General features: G+C 38.1%; 2 protein-coding genes across 12 annotated transcripts in view; one reads left to right on the top strand and one right to left on the bottom strand.

The window, feature by feature from the left end:
- The window catches only part of STXBP3 (syntaxin binding protein 3), a 30,517-nt gene extending 18,770 nt beyond the window's left edge, over positions 1 to 11,747 (bottom strand). For 4 of the 8 annotated variants that reach the window (XR_012624164.1, XR_012624165.1, XM_074832696.1 and 1 more), the window contains exons 1-6: positions 11,689 to 11,747; positions 6,994 to 7,043; positions 6,167 to 6,248; positions 3,989 to 4,065; positions 3,288 to 3,366; positions 1,862 to 1,962 (exon numbers count right to left, since the gene is read on the bottom strand). Coding sequence is in view for 6 of the 8 variants with exons in the window: in XM_074832696.1 (XP_074688797.1) it covers positions 1,862 to 1,962; positions 3,288 to 3,366; positions 3,989 to 4,065; positions 6,167 to 6,248; positions 6,994 to 7,043; positions 11,689 to 11,731 (432 nt within the window). In the remaining 2 variants the exon portion in view is untranslated. Of the gene's footprint in view, positions 1 to 1,861; positions 1,963 to 3,287; positions 3,367 to 3,988; positions 4,066 to 6,166; positions 6,249 to 6,993; positions 7,044 to 8,025; positions 8,050 to 9,401; positions 9,420 to 11,363; positions 11,447 to 11,624; positions 11,644 to 11,688 lie in introns of those variants that run through there. The other 4 variants (XM_074832699.1, XM_074832698.1, XM_074832700.1 and 1 more) reach the window with 4 other exon arrangements.
- Positions 11,748 to 11,824: 77 nt separating this feature from the next.
- Positions 11,825 to 26,474, top strand: FNDC7 (fibronectin type III domain containing 7). 4 transcript variants are annotated; one of them, XM_074832679.1, is made up of 14 exons: positions 11,825 to 12,813; positions 13,251 to 13,269; positions 14,346 to 14,603; positions 16,405 to 16,659; positions 17,381 to 17,641; positions 18,158 to 18,415; positions 19,852 to 20,106; positions 20,810 to 21,067; positions 21,514 to 21,768; positions 23,551 to 23,805; positions 24,348 to 24,608; positions 25,222 to 25,251; positions 25,761 to 25,827; positions 26,267 to 26,474. In XM_074832679.1, the coding sequence occupies exons 1-13, from the start codon at positions 12,751 to 12,753 to the stop codon at positions 25,799 to 25,801; spliced, it is 2,469 nt and encodes an 822-aa protein (XP_074688780.1). In that variant the 5' UTR covers positions 11,825 to 12,750; the 3' UTR covers positions 25,802 to 25,827; positions 26,267 to 26,474. The 4 variants fall into 4 exon arrangements, with proteins under 4 accessions (XP_074688780.1, XP_074688779.1, XP_074688778.1 ...); XM_074832678.1 differs by lacking the exons at positions 25,761 to 25,827; positions 26,267 to 26,474 and having other exon boundaries at positions 11,825 to 11,964; positions 12,658 to 12,813; positions 25,222 to 25,316; XM_074832680.1 differs by lacking the exons at positions 11,825 to 12,813; positions 13,251 to 13,269 and adding an exon at positions 13,322 to 13,363.
- The last annotated feature ends 217 nt before the right edge of the window (positions 26,475 to 26,691 follow it).

Here is a 26,691-nt window from a genome sequence, read left to right as displayed (position 1 = left end):
TCATACATAATATACTTTAAAAGAAAGCCAACAAACCCACACTTCAGTCCTGTTTGCATTCTGTTGAGTTCATCTGATTCTTGTTCTCATACTCTTTTACTCTATTACTCTCCTCCCCTATGTGAAATTCTGTATTTTTCAAATTGCTTGCTGTCTATACAGATGGAGGGACCCAAGACAAGCAGAACCAAATACCAGTGTCTCATACAGAGCCATACAACGCAATATCAGAACAATTACAGAAAGTATGAAGTTAAATTTGTTTAAAACATAATTTTAAATATTCTATCTGTTCCTTATATGAAGGCTTTACCTCCAAGAACTGAAATTCTTTAAATGCATTAAACCTTGACAAAAGATGTTTAGCACTACACAGAAGAAAAGCTTTTTCAACAGTTTAGTAAAGAGAATGCAAACATGGAAACAATCCCATTATCAGTAAATGGATTTTCTCCAGCTTCGGATAGACTCTGTAACTACAGAGCCAAAAGAATAACGTCCATCCAGATAAAGATGTTTGTTTCATTTGAGTAGATAATCACTTGGACTTTGCCCAGAACTCAGTCCGATTATTTACTCTTACCACCTCTGAAAGCAGGCCCAGGGACTTTACATTAGGAAAACCAGTTAAAATTCTTTGCTCCTTTGCTAAGCCTTCAAAATGTTCTCACAACCCAAAATACTGAGAACACAAAACTAAATTAAAAACAAGAAGAGACTAAGTGCTGGTTATTTTCAACTTTAGAAAAATAGTCCAAATTTCTACTTTCATGGTAAGTCCTCCAGAGAACCAGGACAACAATATTTTCATATGCCTTATGTGGCAGGGAAAGCTATCAAACTTCTTCTTAAGAGCTGTTTTAACAGAACTCCCCAAAAAGTTAACACCACTAGAAAACCACCACACAAATCATTCTCTGATGGCTTCTCAGTCTAAATAGTAAAAAAACCTTTATTATAACAAGGAGTGTCTTCAAACTAGACGACTGCAGCACAGTAAGACATGGATAGCAGCAACGTCTCTTATATTCACCTGCCACTTGGTACACACAAGAGCCCTGATTTGTTCGTAAGATTTGAGGAATACAGGAAAGACTTTTGGGAAGCATTCACAGTTAGTTCTACAATTCCCAACAGTGGACAGGGTTTGGGGGCTTCACTGTATCAGTGAGTATCAGAGTGCATTTCAGCCTTCTTCATCTGACAAAGTACATGAGCAACAAATTATTTCTCAACATAATACCCACTGTGTTGTTTCACTTGGAAACATGGTGGTGGTCTCAAATTTTTAGTTGAGAAAACATGGATTTCCGTGTTTTCCTCTCAATAAAAAGTTTGCCACATTGTTATGAGGTTGGTTTTTTTTTTTCCCCCCTCTTTTTTGTGAGGCTTTGGTTTTGTTCCCCTCCCCTTCAATTCTCTTCAACCATTTGCTCTCCTTTTCTAATTTTCATCAAGTAGTTAGTTCTACTTACTCCTATTTCTGTACACCAACCTACCTAGTCTTACCAAAATAAACACCGCAGTAAAAGCACTAAAACTTTACTGCTTACTAAAAGCAAGCCAAAATACTTTTCTTCTCTTAAGGGACAGATTGCTTCCCTAACCTCTCACATACAAATGACCCCACATCTTGCAAAGAGGTCAAATGCAAACAGGAAACCTTTTAGTACAAGAGCATTTGTTTTCATCTGAAAAATATAGGCAAGCACTGGAAATATGCCAAAACAGCAATAGGTCTCACATACAATTTGTCAGGAAAAAAGGTACTTTCTATTTAATTGTTTTCTAGCAGATCAACAACACTTGAAAATAGTCCTCCAGGCTATTTTCTGCTGTTGAGATAAAGAATTAAACTTACCTGAGACTCATATGGGAAGAAGGAAATATTGATCTCCTTGCATCTCCTTATTGATTTTGCACAGGAAGACTTAATTTTATTGAAAAGATTGTCAGGACAAACTAGGGGAAATAAGAAGATTCTAAGTATAAGTCATTTGTGCGTACTCCAGCTGTTAACTCACAAGCTTACAGTATTCAGAACTGACAGACAATTCTAAATTAAGAACCAATTAACAGTAACATACAAAAAAAGTTGCCAAATCTTCCTAAAGGGAAAAAGAATGTATAATCAATATTTTGTGTTTGAGATGTCTTTCAAGAAGCATCACTAATCATTTTTTACTAGCTTTTGGCAAGCAAAGTTGTAAAACACTCATTAGCAGTCTGCAGCAGTGAAGGATATCGATTTTATCAAAGCAAAAAAGTTTCTGCTATTTCTTCTCGTATAGGAGAGAAAACATTTCCCAAGCTACAAAAAGGTTAAAGGGAGAAATAATGTGTGTATATCAAACAGCAAAACACAGAGAAATATGAAACTTAATTATAAATTTCAAGTGTGTTCACTACACTTGGAGGCTACATTGGATCCCAGTCTAGAAACTGAACTTAAGGAGCATCTGGATGACACAAATACTACATAGACTTGGAACTGACAGAGCTATTTTTCTAACTCCTCTCAACATGAAGAGTTTTGGCAAGTATTGAAACTGAACACTTGCAACGAAGGAATGTACAGCAAGATAGGAGTATTCTTCCAGAACAAGAATTGCTGCATAAAATGAAACAAGAAACCAAGAGGTTTTGATAGTAATTTGGTAACTGCTTTGAGAACACATGGAAACAGATACGCACCATCCACAACTCAACCTCTGCCTTGAGTGGCACGTTTGGTTTTTTTGTTTTCCCTTCGTCACACACCATTTCAGTCACACTCACTGACTACAGAGGAACACAGTCCCATTAACCCCATTTGCACTAATTGTCTCTGCTTTGCAATTTATATCATGCATGCAAGGGCTAAGTAGGGACCCTCTTTCAGATGATGGGAAAAAAGCTGGTTCACAAGTCTGAAGGAGCTACCTAAAATAACCAACCACAAAACATTGCTCTTCCAGCGAATTCTCATATTTTTGAGTACTATTTTGCTTATATAACATACACAGTTTTACTTGAATTTTCTTCCCCCACACTCTTCAACACAGGCTAAATTAAAAGCTGAGGTGAGGAATGATCAAGATTGTTTGGTAATTGTGAAAGAAATTACTATTGCCACACAGCATGGTCACCACAATCTGGCAACCCAAATATGGTTAATAACTTGAGTCTCAAATCTCCTCTTAAGAAATAGGACCCAAAATTTTCAGGTACCAAACTATGGAAAATAAAGTTAAGAAGCTTACTTACATATATAAAGTTATCAAACTACAACACAAAAGCTTACTTACAGTCAGTGAAATACACATATGCCGCTTTGTATCTGCTGGATGATTTAGTGATGAAGTCATCAATAAGTCCATCTACAGACTTATGGACATAAGGGAAAAGGAAAAAAAAAACAAACATTACAGTGTGCTGTCTTTCTTCACATAGCTAGACAAAGCTTCTCCCTCCTCTCCTCCTGCCCTCTTAATTACGCAGTCCCACTTAGGAATACTGCAAATCAACATATAAGAAAAGAAAACGCTTAAGTAGAACATCTTTAATTCTAGACCAAGAATAATAAACAATTACAGAAGGTCACCGAGATCACTTTAGGAAGCAAAGCAGGATACTTGCATCATTTTCCACCTATAACAGTGCTGAGACTTACTCTCTCAAGAATTTTTAGAAAGTAACAGTAATCTCTTATTACAGCCATTACTTAGAATTCTATTGTTCAATGTATTGCATCATTATTTGATACAACATCTTTTTCACTGAGGTTACTAATATCTAAGCAATGAAACAGTGCCTCCATTGATGACAAGGGACACATTTGCAATGTACTCTATGGTGACACTGCATCGTCTTTTCATCATGGAAAACGAAGCATCACACAAAACGCAAAAAATAAGTACTGCATAGTAATACAAAGTAAATAAAAAGCAATCTTACTTTAAAATTTTCAGTCTGAAAAATCTTGCTACACTTTCTTTAAGATACTAACCTTTTTGGTGGGAGTTATAAAATATATTGCTTTCATGTGTGGGACAGGCTCGCGGTTTTTATACACATTCTCCACCACTATAAAGTAAGAAAGATTACATTTTCACAATTAAGAGATTTATGCATCTGTAAGGAAGTATCATACATAGTTTAGTATAGAGGTGATAAACTAACACCAATCAAGTTGTCCATAAAATTAGTGGCAAGGACCTATCCTCTGCCAAGACAGCCTTGATTTTTTTATCTATTGGTTATTTTAAATACACCAAGTTACCACAAGAGTTCTTCAACCATCAGTCTAGTGTCAACCAAATTTGTAGGACTAAATTTTTCCAGGCTATTCTACACAAGCAGAGTTTTGCCCTCACACAGAAAAGTATGGCAATACAAACACTCAAACTATGGGGCCCAGTATGAACTATCTTGCAAGAGAACTGCCTAGGCAATATTGTTCTTTTTCCAGCACATTAAGGAAGGAAAATGAAACTATATAGAGCATCATTTTGGACTAGAGCCTCTTCTGTCCTTTGTTTGCCTATTTCCTGTGAGCTTACTCTGTTTCAATATAATCGCAGGCACAAATTAGACATTTTCAGCAACCAGCTTCACTCAACTCTTGGTTTTCTCCGTTTAATAAAGTCATTACTATATAGTGTTGCAGAACACTAGCTTGAGAACGCAGAGAGATTCGTGTTGCTCAGTAATTTTGAGAGGGAGGAACAAGGAAGATAAGCAACATCAGACATCTGGACGTAGAACAACCGGTTCTTTTCGGTAGTGTACTCACTAAAAATAAAAAGGCTTCTTACTGATGACCAGGATACATGCTCACTGAAAGTTTCTCAGAAAGGATGAGTAGTACTTCTTATGATTAAAAATACACTCCAAAACCTGAAATGTATACAGCTTTGCTATTATACTTCCAGAGGAATCATGTTATACTGAATAATTGGAATAAGAAGAGTCTTGTTACTTGTGGAAAAACAACCAAGTCTAAATAACACTCTTGCAAAAGTGTTTCTAAAAATCTAAACCTAAGCTAATTAAAAACTAGATCATTTACATTTTGCCTGTTCATTTTAATTTCAAAAACAGGCAGGAAAGAAGTTCAGCAGGATGATACATTAGTAAACATTACAGAAACGTCAATCATAAAAAGCAACTTTGAAAAGTGTTTTATGATAGGAAAAACATCCTTTTTTTAAGTTGTAGGGAAGAAAAACCCATTAAATTTACTAGAAAAAATACTTTTTCAAAATACACATAGAAAACCAAAGTCTTAACTACACAGGCATACTGCATAATTGATATCTATCACAATCCATCTATTATTCACTTTTGACAGGGGCCAACATCAAGGAACAGGAGAAAAATTCCAGAAGATTAAAAACTCCACTCCACTAGAAACTACACCCAAATTGTTTGGAAAAGTGACAATCTATTTACTGTTAATGTTACTTATGGGTTTACTTCAGTTAAAGTAATCACTGATATAATTTAGTTTCAAGTTTTTGTTGTTTGTTTTAATTACAGAAAGCTCTCATTTTTAGAAAAGGCTAAGAAAAATATCTGCACAACATAGAGGCAAGAATTTAAATTTGAGTTCTATCACATCCACTTGCTTGCAAACACCTCATCAGTTTGTCTACTATTATCTCCTGTTCTCATTTTGTCTTCAGTACTTAAGTTTCTCTGCCCTTGTATCCTGAATCTTAATTCAAAGCAGCAGATACTACTGATTTACAGAACCCATTAAGAAAAAAAGGCAGTAATCTGTCTGTTCTTGTATGTTTTACTAACATCCGCTTAATTCTTTACCGAGGTCTTGTTTTCCCTTAACTTCAATTGATAGCTAAGATTCTTAAAATCACTCTGTGACAGTTAACTTTCTCATTTACCACTTCCTGGGCATTAGCAAACAAACACCCACGCCCTCCCCCAAAAAAACCCCACAAAACAAAACAACCCACAAAAAACCCACCAAACCACAAAAATCCCACACAAAGCCAACAACACACACATACAAAACACCTTACAGCAATCTTTAGCAAAGATTTACTTATCTTCATCAACCAAATTAGGACAATTTCTTGCAAGGGTACCAGAACTTTTATTCTTTTTTTTTTTTTTCTTCTTATCAGGATATTGCCACCTCTATTTTAAAAAGAATTATGCTTACCTGTGATACCCTCTGCCAGTAGATCTGTCATTCTGCAGCACAGTGACAGTAGTTTAGTAGTATAGTCATCTAGAAGAATTATCTAAAAATATTTAAAAAAACAACACAAGCATTCAGATAAATTAATCAGCTATAGCAAACCCATGTTGTTTTCCTTAACAACTTGTCATGGAAATCTGAAGATGAAATCTATTTTATTACTCTATCTTTTCATCACCTGCATGTAACAACTTTGCAGTGGGAAATTAATCTCAAATAGCATCAGAAGGCAGCTCCCTACATATAAGTTTTCAAAAGATGAGCTCCATCTTAATTAAGTAGCTTGTCCCTACTACTCCTACTAAAAAGTATTTTAAAACTTTCACTTTGACATAAATCATTTGAATTCCTACTAATTTACCCCATGGTCTGCTTAAATGTTTCTACTTATTCTAAAACTGCTTTACAGCTTAAGCTCTAACAGGTATCGTACTGCCGAATCGTGCTTCACATATACTGCACAACAGTGTAATTTCTGAAATTATCAAAGTACACGTCTTTCAAAAGAAAATTGAAGGTAAACAGAAACAGTTTCTAATTTTTTTTCAAGACTTAATGAATCAAGACAACTAACCTTCTGTTCTTCCTATACTAGCCCTTAGATTTTTCATCGTATGTATTATACAGAGATCTGAGTTAACAGAACTAAAATCCATTACTTGGACAGAAAACAATTTTAAGTGAAAGTGCCAGCCATTAAATGATACTTATTTGTTATATATACTCGGTGATACAGATTACTTTAAGTGATTCTAAGAGTCTTACAAAAACTTCTAACAAAACTATACCTTCCATTCTTCTTCTTTCCTGCAGTCATCAAATACTGATGATTTTAGCTCTGTAAGAAGAGATAGTTTACCAGTTAGAGGAATCAAATTGTTACTATGAAAAAATAAAATCACCCATTTAGACTCATGTGTTTAAAGACCTAAAAAGAATAAATAAAAAAACCACCACTGATAAACACTTCTACAGAATTACTGACCACAAACTGGCCCTGCCTGTTTCAGAAACAGGTAGCTAAATTTTACATTTTTGTTAATAATCAACAGCTGCATAAAAATCACTCTGAATGATCACAGCTTTCTGAAGTGATCTGAATGATCACAGTTTGTTTAGTGAACTCTTCCACTAAATGGATCTTACACTTGCTAAACATTTAAGATACTCTAAGATAAAAGAGCCTGACCTACACATCCACAAATAGACCTACTTTAAAATATACGGTAACTTCACATGCCCTTGTTCTTTCTCTAGAATTCCAGAGCAAGCCTAAGAAAATAACAGTTCTTTCAGGAATTGAAAGTTATCTTAACTAAGGTATGCATTATCTTTTCCTGCTATGACAGCTTAGAGAGAAATGTCAACTAAAAGGCTTGTACAAGATACAGCAATAGGAATCAGCATCTAGTTACAACAACTTTAAAAAAAAATAATCACGAGAACTGAGTTGCAACTTTCAGGAGTGGTGTCATCAGGCTAATGCAGATTTGATATCACTGCAATGGTATATATTTAATTAGTAGTCAGAAAATTGGGGGAACTGTTTAAAACCTGGTGTTTATAAACATAGGAATAAAGAGGTCTGACTATTCTGTTCTCTCTTCCCAGAGAACAGAATTTCAGATTAAGCTGATGACTACTGTTGTCTATTGAAATAGCTGGACTTTTTTCCCAAATGAAAAAATGAAAGCAATAGAAACAGAAGCCTAAAATATAGATGAGCAAATTCAGCACACATTTTTGTCATTACTGCCAAGAGAAAGAACCGTAAGAAGTTTCAGAATAGTAAGCGTACATACAACAAAACATACACCTACTTCTTCAGTGTTTGTAAATATTAGTGTATTCACTTATGTCCAAGTCCCTTCGGCATGCCACTATCACAAGATACTCCATCTCGACCCCCAGCTTCCAATGTCTCAGTATTCAGCAGTTTCTTCCAGTTAAGCAGCCTAACTGCTCATCCAGCCTTCATTTCAGGTTCACCAACTCTAACACTGCATAGCACACAACACTCCCAATACATCACACTTCATGCTTCTCATATTTTACAGTTATGTCCTACAGATTCACATTAACACAAGTTTCTTTTGAAAGATGAGTACTTCATGATTTAGCTTTCCAACGTGTTCAAGTTGCTTTTTGCAGCACTGACATTCTTCAGAGCAACTTAAAATCCTTACACTTTATCTAATAAACTGACAAAAACACTGGTCTTAAAGTTGCTTAAGCAAAAAAGCACACTTCAAGAGTGATGCAACTGGTGTATTTTGTTCACGCTGCTAAAAAAAACCCACCAAACTCAAGCTCATTTCTCCTGAACCTTTTTCTGCTTATACAACTCCCAAAATCCATTATCACTCCTCAAACTTGACCTCCAAGTTGCTTCCAATTCAACATCCTTCCTGTTATACACAATCCACAGCTTTCAACAAGTTCTAGGTCTGCCTAGTGTGGTGTAGAGACTCCTGTGACTTCTTTGGATATACTCACTATAATAAATTGCAGAACACTCAGCACGCCATAGCTGCTACCAAGATGTATTTGTTAGTAATACCTGAAAACTGGATGTAATGCAGGCACATTTTTTCCTGTCACTTTTATACTGTGTATTTGTTACTTACCTTTTTCTAAGCCTGTACACAAGGTGTAAGAACAAATCTTTAGCCTCATGAAGATTCCATTAACCTTCAAATTTTCCAAGAAGACTCTTAGCAAGGAAGTAGTTCTTAGCATTACACAGTTCTTTTTAATAAATTCAGTGCCCGAGAGCCTTGTCCAAAATATCAAATATACTTTTTCTACAATACTTTAACTTACTTGCCTACAAAATAAACCAGAACATACAAATGCATAATCCAGTTGTATCTTGAACTTTCTTTCTGTAATTAAAAATAGAAGTCAACTTTCTCCCACCATAAAAAGAAATTTTATTCCACACTATCAGTGTACCAGATAGTGTACTTGCCCCTGCAACATTCCAACTGCTATTTGTTTTGTCCTCAAGCTTCAGCTGCTTTACCCAAATAACTGATCTACACTGGTTTACAGGCTCTCAAAATCATCTCATTTGTCTCCAGTAAGCATTCTGAATGCACCAAAACCAATCATAAACCCAGGTATGAATAGTGCTCCATTTTTGTGTAAGCTTTCACTTCCTTCCCACAAATTTCATACCAACCACGCACCCTACCTTCTCTAATTTTGTCTTCTCTCAATACATTCAATTAATTTAAGGCATTTTACTTCTACTTTTACTTCCTGATCCAGATAAGAACTATACACCGGGCTGATGGAACAGCAGACTGAAATCCCTGTGTGGAAGAAAAAAAAAAAAAAGAAAAAGGCAAAGCACCCCTTGGCAAAGTTAACAAGTATAGCACACTTCCTGAAGCACAGATTAAAACAACCTTCACGATAAGCAAGTGTTCTGGAAAATTAAGTTGCAGAAATGCTGAATCATTTTAAAAAATTAATATAGATATCTATGGCTAGGCTAGCACCTTATCATACAAGTCTAGAACACATTTCAGAAGTTGTAAAAAAATTTAAAGACAGAATTCCTTGTGGAAATAACCTTACAGGTACACATGCAGAGATACAGTATATAGTTAATTTTACAGTTTTATTCACAGGATCTACTGTCTCCTAAATACAGGTAGCTTCCCCTGCCCCCGTAACTGTGAACTTGACTGAGAACGAACTGGTGAAGTAACTATTTCACACACTTCTGCTTAGACTCAGTCTAAAACTGCACCTTACAGAAAGGGCTATTACAGTGGAAAGAAGGGTTTTTAACAGCACCATACCAGAGCACAGGTACAACACTTTGTACACACAACATGGGTACAACTACTTTGCCTATTCACAGAACAAGGTACACACTGACAACAAACTACTTCATGAACTATCAGCATCACTGACACTTTCTTTTCATACAAACCAGCCTTAAACCCACACGTTTGCTGAAATATTAGAAAGCAGCAGTTTATGCCCTTGAATAAAGGCCCTCCCATGAATGGAGTGCCAGCCAATGTCTAAAACTTAGTTCATCAATTTTCATTGTTGTTGTAGTTTTGCAAAGACTAACTAGTCAGCTAACAACGCATGCTTTTCAGCAGAAAATTCCTTTTTACAGTTTGCAATAAGTGTTTTACTATTCATACTGGTTCCTCATCACTCTAATCTTTCTTTCACATGGTCTCGTTCACACTTGCAATACCTTTTACGAAAGTCCTTATATACCCTGATGACACACTAGGGCTTTGATCAGATTCCCTGCTCTTAAGGTCCAAGCCTTCTATAAAACACCTCAGGACAAATCAATCGCTTTACAGCCAAAGGCACAAATGACTTCACAAGGAAAGACAGGACAAGCAAAGAGCAAAAGTAGGGATTTCTAAAGGTCAAGTTTTAAACAAAGGGATCTAACTCATGTAAGCAGGGTACAGATGTCAGCAATAGGGGACTGAACATCACAGGAACAGTGTGCTTTCCTCTTTCTCCCCTTTTTCTATTTACTCTTCCAGTGACACAAGCAAGCAGATTGGAGCTTGCAGGTGGCAGCAGAGGAGACGGCAGCCAGATTCCCATTTCAGTGACAGTCACTAGGCTGGCTGAGCTGCCCATGAAGTCACTCACAACCTCAGGACAATTAAGTCCAGCATGAGATGGCTGCTAATGCCTTTCCTCAAAGGTCTCACACTACCCAAAATACTATTAATCCTTCTAGGCCAGCAAGACATGGAGCAGTTATAACTTCATTTTCTGTAACAAAAACCAGCAGAACCTGTTCCTAAACATGGAGATAAAAACCTGCAGTTCATTTATGAGAGTACCTGGGGACACCTTCAGATTTTTCTTCTGAAAATCCTGAAGCTCACCATAAAGCAGGCAGTGCCACTTTGTGACAGACAACTAGAGAGCCCCTGCTGAAGCCAGGCACACTCTCCAAAACTGCCATTCAAGAAACAAGGGGGAAATCCTTGCAGTTTAACCTCTTCAAGAGTTGCCATAGCTGGCCCTATCCTGTATAACTCACCCTTATCTCGGAATAAAACAAACCTACGTCCACCCAGGTGCTACTACTGCAGGCACCCGCGGCACCGCCGCAAGCCGGGGCGGCCACCTCCCGCCACCCCGACGAGTCACTAACCGAACCAGCCGGGGAAGAGCAGCCAGCTCCAGCCTCCGCCGCACACCGGGCTCCCCACAGAGCCGCCCTGGCCGAGCCAGGCCCGGCCCAGCTCTCCCGCCGGCCGCCCGCCTCAGTTCCTAACGCGGCTCCTAACGCCCCTTCGGCCGCACCAGGAGCGGCCCCAGCCCCACCCTCGGCGGCCAGGGAACCCCCCGACCCCAACACGTCGGGGCGGGGGGGGGCGTAGCGCCCCAGCGGCGAACACTCCCAGCCTCCTACCGAGCGGCCCCAGGCCGCTCCCGGCCCCGGGGGACGAGGGCGCGGAGCGGAAGCCCGCACTCACTCTGCCACACCAGCCTCTTGAGGCCCCGCACCGCCGGCGCCATCTTGGTGACAATCCCCGCCTAGCGCCGCTCCCCCAGCCCGCCCCGGCACTCCCTCTTCAGAGGCGGCGGGCGGGGCTGCTCGGGGGCGGGGTGGGCTGGGCTCCCGCCAGCCGCACCGGTCTCTCCGGAGCCCCCTTTCCCTGCGATGATGGGGTCTGAAATGCCCTCTGGGGAAGCGCCCGGCGACCAGGGCTCGTCCCCTGAGGAAGGAGCCTCCTGGTGCTCGTCGAAAGGTGAGCCCTGGACGCCGGGAGCCGCCTCCCCAGCCCCGAGGCGGGCTCCTTGCGCGGTGTGGGCAGGAGCCGGGGGGCCTCGCGGAACCTGCCGTGGTCCGGGTCCCCGCGGGGTGTGAAACTCCCCTCGCCGCCGTGGCTCCCTCATAAAAACGGGCCTCAGGTTCCCTGTAAGCCACCAAGAAAACACTGTCGGTTCATAGAAAGATACTGTTTCTTGACGCCTAAAATCGTCTTGTCAAGAGCTAGAGTTTGAAGACATAAAGGCGTGTTGTCAAAGAAGAACCAGCAGGTGGTACAATACGAAGAAATGAGAGGAAATTTTCTTTCCACAACGCGAAGCATGAAGAAGAGTGGTTCCAGTCGGCATGGCGGTTTTCCATTCAAAGAGGAGGACGACGAGGGCATCATTCCTGAGAGAAAAAAAGATCTTTGAAAGTGGACAAACATGACAATAGATAGTAAGCTGAACAGCAAATTTCGAATTTACATTGGGCTTATTTATTTTATGAATCTTGTATAAGCAATGCAGAAGCTGTATCCTGTAACAGAAGGGGAAAAAAACCCACCACCCGCCTGCTTAGAAGTCCAGTGCCGTGTCGGACTCATTTCGCCACGGTTTTGGTAAGCGCTGGCAGGCTGCAGTCCAGCAGGGAGGAGGGCCTAACCTAACGCAACCTCCTCTCCTCCCAGGGAGTAAACCTACTGCTGCAAAATATTAATGGTCACAGCAGGGATCAACCTGAGCTCATCCCCATGTGAAGGCTGGAACAAAGTTCTGACAAGATGTGCGGTGCAAAAAGTAAATCATTGATATTTATTGGACTGCTTTTCAACTGCCTAGAAACGGTGAGTACAACTCATTTGCTTTAAAACTGTTTTCAAGAATGATACTATACTCTTTCGTAAAAGTAAACTAAAAGTTAGGGTAGAGACTGACTTCTACGTTCTTATTTTGTTACTATTACGCTTTTGCAGTGTTTACAAGTGACTGAAAAATAAAATAATATATTAGGACCCAAGGTCTTTTGAAGTCTGTCAACAACTGAAAAATGGAAGGCAGATTCAGAGAAGAACATGAAGATGTGATACGATCTGCATAGCTGTACCAAATCTCATTGATTGCATAAACTTTCTGTGCTTAAAGAATCTGAGCAAATACATCATATCAGTAAAATGTGTTTAAAATGTGTTTAAAAAATGTAGTTGTTGTTACTAGTTTTTTTATTTTCCAAAGAAAATATTTCACTTCGTATTTCTAATTTTTTTTACATCTTCCTTTTCAGATCTTTTCAGCAAACACAGGTAAATCTTCAAAATGGTATTTGGGGTTTGCCTGCTTATTTTTGAATGGGTCTGAAGAAAACACACAAACATGTGATTTCTAATAAAACATTCTGTAAGTTCTAATAGTTTTATAAACACAAATTGTTTTGAAGTTTGATTCAGCTTTAAAAAATCTATGTTGATATCTCTATAAATTTTAAACCTCATTTTTAGGAGTCCCAATTCTGTTGGAACTTGCACAAAGATTCTGACAGACCACTTATGCCTTGACACTAGCAGGAACCAGGGAGAACACTCAGCTGGACAAATTGTGCTGTTCATTACCTATATAACTGTGCTATAAATAGGATTCAAACTGTCCCATATTCACACCCAATTAATTCTTGTATCTTTTAATAAAAAAGAAACCAACAAACAAACCCCCCACACAAAAAAAAACCCACACCAGAAGAAGCATGATCTGCTAAGTGCAAATATTTCCAGTGTTTTACAACATGTTATACTTTCCTCAATCTTCAATTTTGTGCCTACAGATCCTATCGCATTAAATGTGAATACTGACTAGTTTAAAATACAAGGAATACAAGATAACAAGGAACGCTCTCAATTCATTAATTCTCTGTCTGTAGTACACATTCCTGCATATACTGCACTGTCAAGGGTCTTAAATGCTTAATTGTTGCAGACGTGTTGCAGTATCTGAACACTTACTATAGCATATTCTTGTCATGATTTGCGTAACAAGCATTTGAGCCTATTCATGTGTGGAATACTGTTGACACTGGTTGTACATTCACATGCAGATTATACCCAGTATTTTTCTAAAATAGAATACAGCATATGGGGGTTTTAAGAAAAATAGCCATCATCACAACATGATATTATGAGAGCAAGCAGCAGTTATTACAGTAATTAATGGATTACAAAAGTGAACAAGGGAAATAGCAGTACAATTCAAGGGAGTGCCTATCCTCTGAAAATTAGGTCACATAGATGCTTGATAAGGCACTGAACAATCTTCTTGTCAAGACTGGACTACATTCAGGAATGACTGAAATGGTTTTTTGATAATGATTTTTTTTTTTTTTTTTTAGGTTTCTCTCTGTCTGTATACGATGTGACATCAAGAAGCATTTATCTCAGATGGCCCAAGTTTTCAGGAGCCTCTTCTTACAGAGTCACCGCTACAGCTGTGAATACTGTAGGCCATCCATTACTGGCTCATTTTAGTGATGTTACACTTAAAGGAACTCTAACTTCATTAATTCCCAATACTGTTTATGCTATACAAGCAGAAGCCATTGACAAGAATGGAATTATTCTTGCAGAAACACAGATTATGCAGTCAACTGGTTAGTAAGAAAAACTTTGTGAAATAAAATTTCCATTGACCCCTGTAGGACTGGGATTTTATCCTTGATATTTCATTGTAGTGGTAGGGAATAGCTGTCATTCCCATTGAAGCCTCTTGCTGCTTCTCCTCCTGAGTTCAGTATTAGCATGATTAGCTCCTTTTCCCCTCTGTTGGTTTTTTTTTTTAATATTTCCCTGACCTGCCACACACAGCTTGCTCAGACTGCAGCTTTCCAAATCACCTGCCATTTCATTTCAAATGCAGATGTGGAGCTACATACATTTTTCAATACTGATGCTGATAAACATTATTTTTGTTTCACTCACAATAGGACTTGTAGCATATAAGTCATTGGTGGATATTGAAGAAGAATCTACATAAACAGAAGTGCTTTTGTATTTCATCACTGAAATGTAATTTTAGAAGTATTCTGTTGAAATTCCATTTCTAAGATAATTTAACTGTTAATTTTTAGAAATAGCCATTATTTTTCCAGTAGAATTTGTTTCTCATAAAAGTAATTATTACAATAAAAATTGAAAATAAAAAAGTAGTAATGTTTATCCTGACAGGTATAAAAAAACCTCTGGCTTAGTTAGGAGAGAGCAGATATTAATGATTATACTGTTCCATAATTTATTTCTGATACAAATCATGTGCTGTGTATTCTTTACTTAACTGTTAGGCAAGCAACTCCCATAGACTTGCATGAGGATTTCCTGCACAGAAATGGTAATGAATTGTTACTAAAGACAATATTTTAAAAGAAAAATAACGCCATAGTGCAATAGCTTGCTCAAAGATTACAGACACACCTGCAAATGTTCCATAGGCATGATCGTATAGAATATGTTACCATTTTTACAAATGGGGCAAAAGAGGGTGTCTGACTGTAGCTGAATAAGAAAATGCTTGGGACTAAGAGAGAAGACATAATGCTCAGGAGTTGTATAACCATGTATAATACTTGCTAGGGTCTCTGAAATCCCAGATTATCTGCCTCGCTACAAATAAGTTTGCCTCAAGGCTCATACTTTAGTGCCAAATACTTTTTCATTCCTTTTCTTAATTTTAGGTGGGATACACCTTCATTTTATCTTTTTTTCTCTTTAGTGAGTTTTTTGCAGCCTTGCAATATATGGACTTGCTTCACATATGCTGATTTTAGTCTGAAAATGCTGATCGCTGAACATAAATTACTTGTGGTTGAGAAATACACCCTCTGTAGTTACTTTTGTGAGTGCAGTACACAATAGCTCTTTCTGAATGGCCTGCAGCATAGCATAATAGAAAAGCATTTAATTGCGATATTTGATGCGTCATGTATATCTAAGTATATCTGCTCTGAGCAGAGGGGTGGATAAGATGACTTCCCATGGTCCCTTCCAAACTAAATTACTGTATGTTGCTCTGATATAGCAATGCCTGTGATTCAGCGTCCTATTTCAGACTGTTTTGTATAAACACCCACCTCTTTGTATGTATTGCTTTGTATATTGCTTTCTATAAACATCCAGTATAGTTAATTTGCTATACAACAAGACAAAAAGACCTCTCAGTGCAACCTAGATTAAAAAAGGGAACTAGAATATTTTTATTGAAAGATGAAAGTTGGTCTAGAGTATCACAAGACTGTATATTTTGTTAATGTTCATTTAAACTTCATTTAACTTAAATTTTAAACATTCATAGAAGGTGCAGGCCATTTCTCCTACACTTTGTGAAATGTTCAGAGTACTGAGTGTTTCACAGGGCTGAGTTCCCCAACTTCAGTATGTCTATCATTATTCCCATTTTAGCTCCAGACATACCTGTTATTGACCAAGCTTATTCAAAACTTAGCAACAGTATCACAGTGGAATGGAGAGCGGTACCTGGGGCTACTAGTTATCTGCTGACCGCACAGAATGGAGATTCCTTCACTGAAACTGTAGTTGCAAATTCTCCGGTCACAATGACGGGACTGAAACCTGCCACCTTGTATAGAATCACTATCAGATCTATTAATTCAGGAGGAAAAAGCCAGCCTTCACCTTTCAGAAAAGCAAAAACAGGTGGACTTTCAAATTCTTATTTCATATTCTGTAATGTTATTATAATACAAAGCATTTCTGCAAGCATCTTTTTTTTTTTTTTTCATTTGAACAGAAAACAAATGGTATAGCTCAGGCATGTACCAGTGCTGAATTATTATAATCTTGTCTTTTAAATTGTGTTGATCACATTCTCCTTTCAGTTTTTGAGGACTAGAATTCAGCCATCTGACTTAATGAGCAGGACAAGAGTCTGAATTAATGGCTTGCTTTATGACAGTGCTGTAAGTTAAATGTTTACTAGGACGTTTTACTAGAATTTGTATGAATATCTGTACTTCATTTTAACAGAATCAAATTTTATTTTAACAAAAGCCATAACTTGAGGGAATGGAAGAAATGAAAAAACAACTAAAAGTATAAAATAATAAGACAATGTGAAACTTAGAGGACAGGAAATGAAGTATCTTCTTGGTGATTTTCATTCTTCTACAGACTCAACCTTTCATGTGTATGAGTTACATTCAATTTACAAAACCTGTAATATCATAATGGATGCACCAAATCAGTTTCCATATTTATTCTGTCAGTCTTGCATTAATTTCTTTTTCTGGTTTTGTTGTTGCTGAATTTGTCTCTCAGAGTTTGACAATTATTGTGTCTGTGTACTCATTTCAAATTTGGCTCTTTCAAACAGTGTTACTGAAAAACCAAAAGCTTAACTGGTGTTCTTTCTCAACAGTCCTGGCTGCTCCAATTCTGTCTGTTAGTTCTCCAAGTTGTGACTCCATTGCAGTAAGCTGGAAAGCTGTGTATATGGCAGCTGGATTCTCTGTGTCCCTCATGAGATCCGATGGTTTGGGCAGAATGCTGAAGGAGAACACCACCAATACCTCCTTGATATTTACAAATCTAGATCCAGGAACTCTCTATACTATCAAGGCATATGCCTGGACTGTCAATGGGATACCTGGAGATGATTTCACATATAACCAAAGAACAAGTAAGACATTTTCTTTTTTGAAACCAAGTAAGCATTAAGAAAAGCAAAAAAAAAGATATACCAGGAAGTATTTATGTGTATGTGTGATCGTATTATTTTTTTCAAAGATACATTGGATAGATTTTCAGATCATACTGTTTTTAGCCCATCTCAAAGTTCATGGAAGCTCAGATGACGTGACTATGTTTGACGAATATTACCGAGGCAAAAATACCATTAACTACCACTAAAGTTGTACCTAGGACAGGCCTGGGTACGGATTATGCAAGCTTAGACTGGTTTGAGGATTTTTCTAATTGTGAGAAGCAAATATTCAAATAAGGCAAGGAGTTTCAACAGAAAGCTTTCTGCTGGTGTACAACTAGAGCTATTTCTTTAAAAAATGGTCTCTCTAATATGAATGAGGGTAAGGTCTGCACCGCAAAAATTGTATTTAGTTTGCAAGTTGTGAAAAAGATCGTGTCTATAGGCCACATGCTAAGTTGTATTTATATGTTCCAAACTGATACACCATAGGTCCTAATGCACCAGCGGATGTTCAAGTAGCTTTTAATAGTGGTGCTTTAAGAGCTATCGTTTCTTGGATGCCAGCAGAAGGAGCTCTAACTTACAGTGTGACAGCCTCCAGTGGACTCTTGAAACTGAAGTGTAACACATCTTCTGCCTCCTGCACGGTGCCATCACTCCAGTGCGGCTCTGAATATTATGTTTCTGTCACAGCATACAATGATGCTGGATCCAGTAAACCTACTGATGCAGTAAGCTTAAAAACTAGTATGTGTCATTGATCCTTGTATAGCTTATGGCATTTTAACATATATTTCTTTCCTTTCAAATGTAAATTAGTCCATTACAATTGAATGAATTGAATTCTCAAATAGTTATTTCTGCTTCTGAACTTTGTGCATGAACTGTGCCATATATCTTTCTATTTTAGGGATAATAGCCTAGACTTTCTTCATATTTCTGTGATAAAAACTTGCAACGGTGTATATATTGTGGGCTGAACCAGGAAGCCTGCATTTTCCTCTTCCCAGAAGTCCCTGTTCTAAAGTCAATTTTCTGAGTGTAAGATGAAAGTAAGGAATAACAGATCTGTCCTACTGTGTCAGGTCTGTCACAAATAGATTGGGAGAAGTCTGTCAGGAGATAACTTTAAGGACTGGCCCTAGGCTGAGAACTGTTCCAGGCTAAATCTAGTTGTTGGTTAGAAAGGAGATCAACAAAACCACATCCAGCTAAAGCAGCACCACTAGACTAAGATAATGTCACAGACCATTCTCAGGTAGCAGCTTTGTCAGGACAAAGGTTGCTTGTTTCAGCTCCTTAGCACCACTGCCATGTCAGAGATTACTGCTTCCTGTCCTGCCAGATGAACTGCCCATGTAAGCAAAACCTAAACCATTTTTGTTACTATGTTCTACCTTAAAGACACATTATTTACTTAATTATTTGATGCGACCTGCCTCATTTTGACTTCTCATTGATATGAGTTAGAGATCGTCCATGTGAGCAACTCAGAGGTGGATCTAATGGGATGAGAGAGCATTAAACAAGACACAACTTTTAAGCTGTGGGCTGTAATCTTCTCAGCAACACTGCTTCAGCTAGATCATGTATAGTAATTCTAATAGCAGCAAGCTAAACTTTTTGAACTAGAAAAGTAAATGTTATTTAAGCAAAAGCCATGGAGTTCACAGTTTAATGTGGCATTTTGGGAAGCCACCAGAAAGGAAACCTGAGCAAAGGACAGCTCTTTTCAGACACAGCCAGTGAGTTTCATACCAATATTTAAAGGTTTTCACATAAAGGCTCTTGGATGCCAACGGCTATTCAAGCTAGTATTCCGATTGTCATAGAAAACCACTATTTGTGAGCACAGACTCTGCCAGTTCCTTCTGAAATACTACCTGGTGCCACTGTTGCTGCTCACAGGGGCTCCTTAAGCAGATCTCTTTTCTGTAAAACATGAAGGTAGCATCTATTTTGTTCTGTAAAAATCATACTCACTTTTCATCTAAATGTAAGTAGCATCCTCTGTAATGGCAGACAAGTTGCTGTTTCCTTGAACAAGACAGAGCAACTGTTCAAGCTGAGTAAAATAATTCTCTATATTCCTGGTTTTCCTTTATTCTCCAGAAGTATAATTTCAATAAAAATATTCTGATTACAATTCTTTTTTTCTTTCTTTTTTAAAATGTTTTTTTCAGTTCCTTGCGCACCAGTAAATATATCAATTGAAGAGGATGAATCTGGCCACTTGTTGGTGTCATGGTCTAGTGTAAATTTTGGTCATTATTATGTGGTTTTTGTGAAGAGTGATGATGGCTTGGAAGTGCACTGCAACACATCACATACCCAATGCCATTTCCAGTCGGACTGTGGCTTCACTTATTTCATTAGTGTCTTTGCATATAACAAGGCAGGGCAGAGTCCTTTAGGTGATGTATTCAATTACACCACTGGTGAGTAGCAATGTATTCTTGCAAATTCATTTTGGATTCTTTAACTGTGTTCACAGTAGAGCTGATTGGACATTTTTATTGGAAGATAATGACTTAAACTTCTATTTTTATTCAGTTTTGGAGCAAAACACACAAAGCTTGGCAGAGAAAAAGAAACACTTCACATTGCAGTTGAATTTAACTTGTGTAGTCAATTGCAACAAGATGCTTACAAACTTGTAAAGAGTTTAACAATTCACAATCATCAGGCAAGGAGGAATGAATAACATGCGGTCCTGGCATAACATTTGAATTCTAGCCTTTTTTTTTTTTTTCTCTTGCCTCAGGAAGGGTGTACTAAAGTCTTAAACTTCCTCATAGAGAGTTTTTGTGTTTGGAAAATGAAAAAATAACGAGTTCAATGGGAAATTGTGAAGAATATTGTTAGAGTTATTTGACCTCTAGATGCTTTGAAATTTTAAATCAAGGATATACATAATTCCTATGTCTTACCTACACAGTAGAATGCTCTCTATTGATTTGGAAGGAGGGGTGCTGCATTAGTTCAGGAAGTAGGTCTGGGATTAATGAGACTGTTTGCACAGTGTCGGTCACCTTTGGAGATTTAAGAGATGAAACGTAGATATCTAAAACAAGGCCCTTGGGTTTCGTGCCAGTGTTCAGTTCATGTTCAAGTTCCCCTCTCTGCCTTGTCTGTTCCCAGCCCCTTGTTGCCCCGGTGACTTCCAGGCCGTGTTGGTATCCAGTGACACGGTGCAGGTGAGCTGGGCTCCAGCCCGAGGCGCTGAAGTGTACGAGACGAGGGCCGTGGGCTGGCGTGGCACGGTGCTCTGCAACGACTCCGCCACGGCCTGCACCTTGTCAGCTCTGCAGTGCAGCACCCGCTACAACATCGCGGTTTATTCTTTCAGTGAGGCCAGGGGCAGCAACATGTCATGTGCATCCAAGGATGTGGCAACAGGTATTACGATCATTCTTATTTAGCAGAAGAAATAATTAGCTACACACTGCAGTGACTCATTGATGAAAAGCATTACTGGAGTGCTAAGTTACTGTAACTGATAAAAATAAAGTAAAAAAAATACTGGAAGTCCTTAAAAATATACAGTCTGTAGGGACCTAAAACCAGATTTGTATTGAAAGCTTCTGATAGCTCCAAGTTTTTGAAAATCAGATTTACAATTCATCTCTCGTTTTGTATGCAAGATCCTTATGTTGTCAGTTCTGTCACAAGTTCTAAATTCTCATCAGGAGTAAACATTTAAGGAAAGGGTCATATAACTTTCCAAAGTAGTTTGTCAGTTCCAACTGGAATTTAAATTTCATGTGTAACTTATATAATATGCATAAACAATCTGTTTAAATACTGTTAATATATGAAATATGAAATAATATGAAATATTTCAGCTCCCTGCAGTCCTGAAATTAAAAATATCTCAAAGGAGGCTCCTTCTGTAATCAGTGTGCACTGGCAATCTAACAATGAAGAAGCTACATATATTGTCACTGCCAGAGGAGAGGCTGGATTTTGGCATTGCACAAGCTCTGGAAATTCTTGTACCCTAATTAGTCTTCCCTGTGGATCTGCTTTCTCTGTTAGTGCTATAGCAAGATCACCAGCAGGACAGAGCTTACCAAGCTACAGTGTCCCTTTAGAGACAGGTATGTGGGAATGGTATATAGTGGAAAATACTTAGCAGCATAGTACTAAAATAATTCTGTCTCTCTAGATCAGGGGTTCTCAACCTTTCCTTCACCACAGACCCCCTTTAAATACCTTTTGTGGCCACCAAGACTTAATTCAAGATTTAAAGCACTAGACTGCATCAAATATTTATTTAAATTCTCTCATGAAGGGTCTTCAAATTTGGAGAGAAGGGGAAATAAGTTAATCTGTTAATGCACGTACTGCTATCACAGAATCACAGAATCATCAAGGTTGGAAAAGACCTTGAAGATCACTTAGTCCAACCACTAACCTAACACTAACTACACCATATACCTAAGTGCTATGTCAACCCTATGATAATAACTTCATTAGAATGATTCCATATGAACTTAAAATAATAGCATCAACACTCTTCTTGCTCAAATGACCCATTTTATGGTATTTTTATGTGCTAATTCCAAATTTTATGCCAATTTTTACATTAAAATTTGGTGAAAAGTTTTCACAATCCTTTTCACCTCCCCCCTTGTTTGTCTGTGTGCAGTCACCATATATTTTTGTTTACGGGTCCAGGGCCACCACTTGGAGGAACAGACTTCAGCCCCATTGTGGCCCTAAAGAAGGACGTTGGGTTGAGAAAATGTCTTTAAGAGAAAAAACGCCTAGTTAAAGTGGGTCCCACCAACCATACTAGCACTGAATATACTAGTGTGTCAGGGCAGGGGTGTGGGGGGCTCGAGTATGAGAGGAGCATTGAGGGGAGGGGGCTGTGGGAAAAGGAGGTGCAGTGCTTGCCATGGGCCAGCCCAAATGTCTCTGGGCTGGACGTTCCCCACACCTGCTTTAAGCCTTCACAGACCCCCTGTGATGACATCACGGCCGCCCAGGGGTCCGCAGACCACAGGTTGAGAACCACTGCTCTAGATGTTTTTGGCTTGCCTTTTTTTATTACAATGTGTGCATATTATACTAGCCGTTGCTGGATGCTGGATGTCCTCTGCTTAAACATGTATCTATCTCTCTGTGTGTGAGGGATCACTTGGCACTTGCCTCATACTGAGAAGCCTTAGTGCAACCAATTATCATATGGCACAGCTAACTGAAATATAGTAACATAATCCATTAAGGTACTGCATAACTTCCTTGTCAGCATTTTGACTTTTAATATTACCAGGAGAGGCCAAGAGGTGATGTCCCTGTTAACAAACAAACAGCGTGAAGAACAGATTAAAGCATATCCTACCCACCATTCCTGCTATTAATTTGCTAGCAGAGTTTTGCCCTGCACCACTTACCCAGACAATCCCCAGGCACAGCTCAGAGATTAATGTACACCAGGATCTATTTTTAACAGGCAGTTTGGCTGCAGTCATTTTATGTTGTAGAGGAAGAGACCTGAAGTAGAGACAAAGCTGGACTGAGCTGTATGACTTGAGGAGTAGAGATGGGTTCTGCTTAACTAAACTACGGATGTACCCTGATATTCTGATGACAAATTTTAGTAATTTTTAGTATCTTGGTGAACAGTTATCTTATAATAATTCCAGGGTTATAACTCAGGGTTATACACAAGTTGATCTTATATTGACATTCTGTTTATAAGAAGCTTGCCAGAATAATCAAGTATTTTTCAGCATGCTAATGTTTACCTGAAAAGTATGCACATCATTCCTTTGCTCCTGATCATGTACTATTCTAGTTGCAACCCCCCAAAATACCTTCCATTTTCCAAGTACAAATCAGAATTGACTTCTCTATTTTTTGTTCTTTTTAAGCTCCTTGTTGCCCTAATGACCTGATACTAACTCAAGTGACACAGTCTGTAACAAATATCAGCTGGTCTGTTGGGATGGGTGCACAGACATATGTAACAACACTGGAGTCTCCAAAAGGGCAGGCAAAGTGTCACACTCTTCAAAACTACTGTCTGCTGGGATGCATCACTTGTGGCACCAACTATACAGTCTCTCTGAAAGCAATCAGTGAAACTGGTTTGACATCCACTTGCACATACCAAGGATATTCTTCCAGTATGTACATTGTAAATGCAATTGTGAAGAAAAAGACTCAGTATGCAACTTACTTTGTACAGTGTTCCTCTCATACAAATAGTGCAGCTAAAATTCAATACATAGTTAATACACTTGCAGTTCCCTCTTTTAAATAAATGCACTTTGGATTATTTTCACATGTCATTTAAACCCTGTTCTTACAATGGCCATCAGGTGGCCATATAAAGTTTTGATAACATTGCTCCAGAATTAAACTTTAGAGACCACAAAAGGATTCTGGGCACTCTAGGGTGCCTCCATAGTCAGGAGAGAGCAACAGTATTCCAACGTGTTTTTACACAATGGCTGAATTCCAGCTCCATAATGAGTCTAATAAAACATTTGCTTTCCTAGTTCAGTTCAAGAATTATTCTGGCTTTCTGTAAAATAATAATTTCTTATTGAAGTGCTGGTATCTAGTGTGATAGTGATCGTATCATCTGGTTTAAAATGCACTCTAAGAATTTATAATGTATTGTGTGTTCACAAAATTTGCTTGTTAATGTTTCTTATTTTAATAGGTGCTTGCTGCCCTTCTGGGGTGAAGCTATATAGGCTCGGCAATAATGGTATCAGGGTATACTGGCGACCTTCTGATGAAATGATAAGCTACAATACTGATTTACATGGCTCAAAAGGCAATTTCACCTGTGCCCCTAGCTCAGGTCTCAGTCACTGCGATATCACTGAAATACCTTGTGGGGATATCTACACAGTGGTAGTATCACCAGTTACTGATAAGGGACTGAAGCTTACATTTTGTCCTAGAAAAATATATTCAGGTAAAACTTAAATTTCTTTGAATAGTGTATAGTTGACCATGCATGCTAGATGGTTAAAATGTAATCTGAAGTTATGCAAGTAAATGTGGCATGGAATAGAAATTTCCTATTCTAGCGTTGACTCCAGAGTAAACTTCATGGATGTGATCTTGCAATATCTGTGATGGAAACTTCTCAAGATCATTTTGGGACTGGACATACTTATTTACACAGGTGCCTCTTAACTGGGTCACCCATAACCTGGTGAATACAGGGAAGTTAATTGTCAGTTGAGAGGTTAGTAGTGGTTAGAATACAGAAGCAAATAGATAAGGATTTTTTATTGTTTTGTTTTCTAATTTGTTTTATAGAATTATTGGTTTTGAATAAACAAATCAAGAACTTCTATGAACCACTCCTAAGCACATTTTTTTAAGTAAAAATTGTGTAAAGGGGTAGTAATTTCCTTGGGATTCCTTTCCCAGGGCATATATTTAAGCCATTATAAAACTACTGCTATCTGATGGGTTTGCACAGTTTTATAGCATGGACTACTACATTCTACAGTCTACTAATGTTTTCTGGCTTACAACCTACCACCTAACATTTACACTACTGTTTCATGTCATTTCAGTAACCTGTTCTGGAAGCTCCGTTGGAATGGGTAAGAGCACACAGTACATACATTCCAGATCCATGATGTTTGTAAAACATGTTAGCATCATGTAACTCCAAATAAGATGCAAATAATATATAAATTTGATAGTCAAGGCTTCTGCAGGTTTGTCTCACCCCCCATCTTATAATGTATAATTAAAAAATCTTACCTATATTGCAGCCTGTATATCATCATGCATTCTACACTGTCACATTTACTATTTATCTGATAGCACATAATAAAAGGCAGCCTTACCTTTTATAGCCTTGTCATATCCCATTACAAATTAAACTAGGTTGCACTTCTGATTTTTATTTTTAAAAAAAGTAAAATAAGTGTGGCTTATTCTCAACCTATTCTACCTTATTTATTCTGGGTTTTCAACAGGACAGTCTTGTACTTTATTTGCCTATGTAAACTGCTAGAAACAACTTCAAAAGCACTGAAACAAACATTTCTTAAGACAGTTGCTTTTCCATAACTGAAATTATCTTAATTTCTGAATTCTGTTATAGTGATTTATAGAGGAAAGAGCAATGCAGACCAACGTATCTAGATGAAGATTCTGGTTCAGATAAGGAGGTAAGAGTTGTAATTCAGATTAGGATGTATTAAACTTTTCCTGCTGCTTAAATCTTTGGGATTAGAGGGATAAACTTCACCAGTGCTGTATATCTAACTGGTTGTTAAAATCCATTATATTTACCTCAGAAAACTCATGTTGTCTACTCCTACTATCAATACTGATTTGTCTTCTCCTCCATTTACAATAAAACTCTCTTTCATTTCATTAAGCCTTTTCTAATACTATCCTGTAGTTCCCCAGCAAAGCCCGCAAAATCCCAACAGATCAAGATACTCTTCAGCACTCATTTCCTTTCTCTGCTAGCTGAAATTGCTCATTCTCCAACAAAAGTGCTGGTGTTCTGGACTATTTATCTGAAAAGGATTGGAAGAAGTCACTGCTGACTTTTTTCCCCCCAAGGCTGACCATCTCCTCTTTGCTGCTGTTCTCCTACAGCTATCCAGAATTTATGGTTGTTGATAACACCATTCTCCCTAAATGCTCTCCCGTCTTTCTTTCCCTGAAGCTGGAAAAATTACATCTGTGCTTAACTACAACAGTCACAGCTGCTTGAGGGCTGGAAGGAGGGAAGCTGAACAGCTAGCCATATCTGAGATCTAACCCAGGACATCAAATTTGAGCCCCAACTCATAATTTTTAAAAAGCAGATGAACACTGATAGAGATCTCTAATCTTGGATGTAATCAGTTGTAAAAGCACTTCATTAGGTGTGTATCAGTGAAATAGTAAAGGCTGAAATAAAGATTTAAGAGTGAAATCTATTTCCTTTAGAAAAAAAAAAAGCCATTTGGGTGCACTCAAGTAAAAGTAGCTTGCTGCTTAATCAAGTAATCTAAGGCTATTTCATTTTAATTTCAATT

The sequence above is a fragment of the Strix aluco genome, chromosome 8, assembly GCF_031877795.1.
Source record: "Strix aluco isolate bStrAlu1 chromosome 8, bStrAlu1.hap1, whole genome shotgun sequence".
Taxonomy (NCBI): Eukaryota; Metazoa; Chordata; class Aves; order Strigiformes; family Strigidae; genus Strix; species Strix aluco.
This window is presented reverse-complemented; position numbering and strand designations above follow the sequence as displayed.

What these genes read in the sequence shown, in the direction of transcription:
- FNDC7 (XM_074832678.1), top strand. Translation starts at nt 12,751, where the DNA reads ATGTGCGGTGCAAAAAGTAAATCATTGATATTTATTGGACTGCTTTTC. An exon ending in TTTCAGAAAAGCAAAAACAG is followed by an intron (nt 16,660 to 17,380) that starts GTGGACTTTCAA and finishes CTTTCTCAACAG; the next exon opens with TCCTGGCTGCTCCAATTCTG. An exon ending in TGTATTCAATTACACCACTG is followed by an intron (nt 20,107 to 20,809) that starts GTGAGTAGCAAT and finishes GTCTGTTCCCAG; the next exon opens with CCCCTTGTTGCCCCGGTGAC.